Below are 5,886 nucleotides of genomic sequence, written 5' to 3'. Positions count from 1 at the left end.
GGCGGGAGCGCGTGGCGCGGCTGGAGGCGCTGTCGGAGGCGCTGCTCGCGCAGGCGGAGGGCGGGGGGCTGGGGACTGCCGACCAGACGGAAGTCGAGCGGGTGCTGCCGAAGCTCATGGCGGCGCTGGACGACGGCCACTTCAAGGTGTGCGCAGTGGCGGCGGCGGCGGCATGGGCGGCACGCGTGGCGGTGTGCGTATGGAAAGGATTGCAGCAGGGCGGGCGAGGCCCATGCTCCGGCGCCCCGCGGGCGGGCAGCCCGGCTCCCATGCGGCGCCAGCGCCCGCCAACTGCGAGCTGGGCCGGGCTGCGTCAGACCCTTCAAACGCAGCGGCACGCGCCGTCCAAATTCGCCATCCACAGGCTCCCTCGACAGCTCCCTGCTCCTGCCTTTTGCACCCGCCGATCCCCTCAAACGCGTGCGCACACACACACATATTCACACACACTCTTGAGACACAGACTTTTCAGACACACACACACACACACATGCCACGTGTTCACGCCCCCATCGCCCATAGATATCCCTGGCCGGCCTGGGCGCCGTCCAGGCGGCGCTGCGCGCCGCGCCGCGCGCGGTAGAGCCCGCGCTGGACAAGCTCATGCCGCTGCTGTTCCTGAAGCTGTGCGCGGCGAAGGAGAGCATGAGGGGCGCCGCGGAGGCCGCGTTGCAAGGTGCGGAGCCCGCGCGGGCGGCGTGCGCGGGGAGCTGGTGCCTTCTTTGGGGGGAGGCGGAGGGAGGGATATCTGTGGCGGCGGCTGTGGAGGTTGCGGAGGCAGTGCGGCCGGCGGGGCGGCGCCCACCTCTCGGGCTGGGTGCGCAGGGCGCGCGCCGCCCAGCCGCGGGGGACCGCCCAACCCTGTGTTGACCGGTTTTGACCCGCCCCCGACCCCAACCCCAACCGCAATCTTTGATCCCAGGCTGCGCGCTGCAGTTTGGTGCGGACGCGCTGCTGCCGGCCCTGAACCGCTCCCTGGATGCCATGAAGCAGCCGGCGGCCAAGGTGGGCGCCGGCGCGCAAGCGCAGCTTCCGGTGGGGCGCGTCGCCTGTCACGCCTGCAGACCTGCTGAGGCAGTGTCGACACCGGGCTGCACCGCAGGCGCTCGTCAGCTTCGGGGGCGGATTTGCGAGTTCGGCTCCTTGGCTTCCCCCGGCCGCCGGCTTGTTCGCAGGCCGGTCGCTACGGCATGAACTGCACACAAACATGTGCACCCACCCACCCATTCACTCATTGACCCGGCGCACCACTGCCAGGTGTCTGTCATGGAGTTTGCCGTGCTCTTCATAGGCGAGGGCAAAGTGGCCGGCGTGCCCCTGGCCAGCCTGCACCTGCGGTGCGCAACGCGGCAGGCGCGGTCGCCCTGCTCGCCCCCGCGCCCCCTGCCTCCCTCTGTGTCGACACCCCCAGCAGCAGTCCTCGCCCAAACCTACTGCGGCCGCGCCGCACCTGCCTCCTTGACCCGGCCGCCCGTTGGCTGCAGCTTGCGCATCCCAACTCAAATGGCAGCCAACGGCATCTGACCCGTGCTCGCCGACACCCCCGGCCCCCTGCTTAACTGCAACCAACCCCAACCCACGCCAGGCAATGGGTGGCACGTGGCCTGGCGCTGCTGCTAGACAAGAACGCGGGCGTCCGCCGCATGGCCGCCAAGGCGCTGGGCAGCCTGCACGACATAGACCCGCCTTTCATCGCGTCCTGCCTCGCGCACGCCAGCGCGGCCGAGGCGCTCGCGTTCGAGCGGGCGCTCGCGGCCGGCCTGGGGACGACCGGCGGGGCGGGCGGCGGCGGCGTTGGCGGGGCGGCGAGCCGCGGGCCGTCGCCTGGGGCGCTGGCGGAGGAGGGTTATGTGGCAGGCAGCAGCGGCGGCGGCGGGGGGGCCGAGTCAGTTTGCTCGGACGATCTGGCGGCGGCGGCTGGGTACAGCTATGACTGCGCCGCCGCGGCCTGCGGCGGGAGCAGCGGCCAGCCGGCGGCGGGGAGCCCCGGGCCGCACGCGGGCGGCGGCGGCGGAGTGCCGAGGGGATGTGAGGGGGGCGGCGATGCGTACGGGTTGAATGGCGGCTATCAGCAGCAGCAGCAGCCGGCGCGGCACGAGGCGGTCCTGCCTGCGGCCGGCAGCAGCTGGGGCGGCAGCGGCTACGGCGCCGGCGGCGCCGTGGCGCATGCGGGAGCGTCGCCTTCGGCCGCAGCGGTGGCAGCACCAGGCGGCTACGATGGTGGAGGCGGCGGTCTGCGCGGCGGCAGCAGCGGCGGCGGCGAGGCGCAGCGCGACGTGCTGGGCCGCCCCTTTGCGGAGCCCGCCACCCCGCAGCAGCCGTGCTTGGACGTGAGCGCATCGCACGTGTGCCGGGGCCCCCACCCGTTTTGCCCTGCTGCTGCTCTGCGTCCATCCGCATGGCAGCCTGTCGCCATGCATCATGCCATGCAGCAGCACAAGTTATTTCCCTCAACTCAGGCGCCCCAACTTTGCAGTCTTCCTGAAGATCCCCTTGTAAGCCTGAGCAAGGCTTGATTCACACGCGCTCTGTCCCCCTCTTCCACGCACGCACGTGCGCACACACATGCACACACACAGACACACACACACACACACACACACACACACACACACACACACACACACACACACACACACCGCAGCTGCCCGCCGACGCCGCTGGCCAGGCGCGGCACTTGACTGTGCTGGTGCACCGGCTGCAGAGCCGCGCGGGGGAGGACGTGCTGGCTGAGCTGGCGGCCTGCGCGGAGGGCGCAGGGCAGGAGGCTTGGGACGCCAATTTCAGCAAGGTGGGGGCAGGAAACATGTCGGTGTGAGTGTGTGTGTCCCTGAATGTTTGGACACGTGCGTGTGTTTGTGATTGATTGATTGTGTGCGGACATGTATGTGTGGGCGCGGTGCATGGGGACACACGTTGGTGTGTCTCTGTGCATGCGCGCACGCATGTCTGTGTGTGGGCGCGTGTGCATGTGTGTATGCGTCGCATATGTGTGGTTGAGGTGGAGGAGAATTTGGGATGGAAGCATGTGGAGTCCAGGGCTGGGGGCAGATGGCGCCGGCAAGGGCTCTGGGAGAGCCCGGGATGCGGCGACGCGAGCGCTGCGCTCGCGCGTGGCGCAGCGCACGAGGGCATTTGCGGCCGCCCCGTCTCTGTCCTCAAACGCGCCACGCCAAACGTCCCCGCCTCCCACCGCGCTCGCGCCGCGCCCGGCCCTCAGGTGCTGCTCGCCGCGCTGGCCGCAACCAAGCACGCGTCCGAGCGCGTGCGCGAGGCCGCGTTTGCGCTCGTGCGCCGGCTCGCACAGCACCAGCCGGGCCAGTTTGGGCCGGTGTTGGACGTCGTGGTGCAGCCGCTGCTGCTCGGCTGCGCGGACCCGTCAAGGGAGGTGCGGCGCGGGCGGCGAGGGGAGCCGGCGGGCCGGCAGGGCGGGCGCGGGGCCGCGGCAGCGGCGGTTGGGGGCCGGGGGCTGGGGGCTGTCGCGGGTGCTGGCCTGCGAGGGGGTGCGCTGGCTGCGCGTGGCACGGCCCCGCTCCAATACTTTGTTGCGAACATGCACCTTCAGATCTTGCATGTGCACTGGGACACACACACACACACACACACACACTTCTGGTGCCACACTCTTCGCCCCACAGGTCCTGATGGCGGCCCACCAGGCCCTAGAGGCCCTAGTGGATGCCATGCCGCCGCAGCGCTGCCTCGAGGCCCTGCGCTTCAAGCTGCCCACAGCGGAGGCAGTGCACAGGTGCGCCTGCAACGGACACCCTAGGCCCTGGAGCCGCGCACCCGGCCCGGCGCGCCTTTGGCGCCATCGCCTGGCGGACCGGCCGACCGACACTTCTGCTTAGCTTCTGCGCTCCTTCAGGCTCAGTGCAGACTCTCACATGAGCGGCAGCCGTCATCTCTTTCCGGCAAATGGGCACCGGCGGCTGTTGCAGGGCAAAAACCAAACACCCTGCCTTCAGTGTATCTCCAGACAATCATTCGTGACTCTCAGCACGTACAACTTTTCCAATCTCGCCCCCCTCGCCCCCTCCCCCCTCCACACACGCAAAAACACACGCAGCGGCACCGCCGTTGACGGGGACGTCCTTTGCGCCGCCATCCGCTGCCTGCAGCGCGCTGCCGCACGCGCGCCGCCGGACGAGCTGATGGCGCTCGCGCCGGGCGCGCTGCTGCCGGGGCTTTTTGCGGCGTTCCAGCACCCACGGCCGGACGTGCGCAAGGTGGTGGTGTTCTGCCTGGTGGAGATGTGGCTGCACATAGGGGAGAGGTGGGCAGGCGGATGCAAAGGGTGGCTTGAGCGCACGGGCCGTGGCCTGGGGGCTGCCGGCAGTGGCTCTTGTGTTGTCACGGTTCGTGCGTTGTCACGGTTCGCGGTCGTCGCAGGGGGCTGGGGCGCGAGGAATGGAGCGGCGTGCGTTGCGCCGGCGTTCGCCACTGTGTGGCGCCGCCCGCGCCGGCGTCGCCAAATGCGGCCGCCAGTGCAATTGTGTGTCTGTCCCTCGCCCAGCTGTGTGCTCTGACGCTCCCAAACACGCCTCTCGCCGGCTGCACCTCCAGGCCCTTCTACCCCATCCCGCGTACCTCTCCTCACACACACGCGCCCCCCCACAAACACCCCCCCCTCCCAGCCTGACGCCGTACCTGTCTTCCCTGAGCACCAGCCAGCTCAAGCTGCTCACAATCTACTACAGCCGCGCGCAGGAGGCGCGCGAGGCGCAGCAGCGGCGCGGCGACGGGCGGACAGGGTAACCGCGCAGCGGGCGCGGCGCGCGGCGAGGCGCGTGTGCGTTTGTGTGTCGGGTGCTCACGGCCCGGCTGGCGGCGGCCACTGTTGTGGGAGAGCACCCGTTCGTTGCAAAGACCACGCGCCAGCGGCGGTTCGAAGGGGCGTGCCGTGGGGGCTGCGGGGGCATGCGCGCGCGTGCAGGCCAGAAATTTGCGGCCCCGGACTCTCCAGGCAGGCTTGCGACCCGCAGGGGCGTCAACAGGGCCAGGCCTGGGCTCTGTGCTCCTGCTGTCGACCGGGTTGCTGCAGCGTGTAGGGGCGAGCATCCCAGCTTTGGGGCGCTGGAGGAGAGCCTGGCGGCCCGCGAGACAGCTTTTCTTTAGCTGCGCGCGACGCGGGCGGTGGCGCGTGCATCTGCTATGCGTCTGCTGCCGTCGCCGGCACGCCCGGCCGGGCGCCTCTGTGTGCGCGCACCTGCTTGTGAGCATGTGTTTTTTTCAGCATGTTTGGCTGTGGAATGCTCCAGCCACCTTAAGACTTTGTCGCACCCATATGTGACGCCCTCGTCGGCTTGTAACGGGATCACACTCAAAGCGGTGGCTGCGTTCCTGCCACCGCCGCACTCAAAGCAGTGCGTGGCAACGTTCTCCGGGCTGCCTGGTCATCAAAGCGCCCCCGTCGCAAAGGCAGCGCAGCGTTCAAGCCAGGAAAGTCAGTGCGGAAACATCCAAAAACATCCAATTAAGGGTTACAGCGATCTGTGCAATTCAGGAGCAAAGCCCAACGGTGGGCACCCAGGACCGCGCTCGGCGCGGCTGCCGGCGTCGCAAGCACAGCGAGCGGCGGGGGCGGGGGCGGGGCGAATGGCGCCACGCGGTTTCAAGGGAGGGGCGCGGCGGCGGCCCAGGCAAACCTCGCTCTCAAGCGACTCACAAAACCGCCCGACTCGATGCGGGCCTCTGGCCCAAGGAAACCAGCGGCCCCAACAGGCAAAGCGAGCGCGTACCAACCCCAGCCCTAACACCAGACAGCAGGAGTCATCCCAGGATTAGTCGTCGCCGCGCGGCGCTCGGCCGGCGAATGGGCTCGGCGGGCGCGCCGCGCGCGAGCGCCATCCGTCACTCAGCGGCCGGGCCGGGGTGCACGCGCGC

General features: G+C 69.7%; 1 protein-coding gene across 1 annotated transcript; it reads left to right on the top strand.

Moving 5' to 3' along the window:
- Positions 1-8: 8 nt before the first annotated feature.
- On the top strand, positions 9-4,758 carry MNEG_13164 (hypothetical protein; the record flags this gene model as incomplete). The annotated part of the gene is made up of 10 exons (XM_014038364.1): positions 9-191; positions 523-676; positions 923-1,005; positions 1,258-1,337; positions 1,586-2,330; positions 2,645-2,791; positions 3,221-3,388; positions 3,639-3,748; positions 4,070-4,276; positions 4,638-4,758. Coding segments are annotated over 10 exons (1,998 nt in total), but the record flags the coding sequence as incomplete, so codon positions are not given.
- Between the last annotated feature and the right edge of the window lie 1,128 nt (positions 4,759-5,886).

The sequence above is a fragment of the Monoraphidium neglectum genome (genome assembly GCF_000611645.1).
Source record: "Monoraphidium neglectum strain SAG 48.87 unplaced genomic scaffold scaffold03663, whole genome shotgun sequence".
NCBI classification, from domain to species: domain Eukaryota; kingdom Viridiplantae; phylum Chlorophyta; class Chlorophyceae; order Sphaeropleales; family Selenastraceae; genus Monoraphidium; species Monoraphidium neglectum.
The sequence above is the reverse complement of the archived record's forward strand: the minus strand, read 5'-3'. Positions and strand labels throughout refer to the sequence as shown.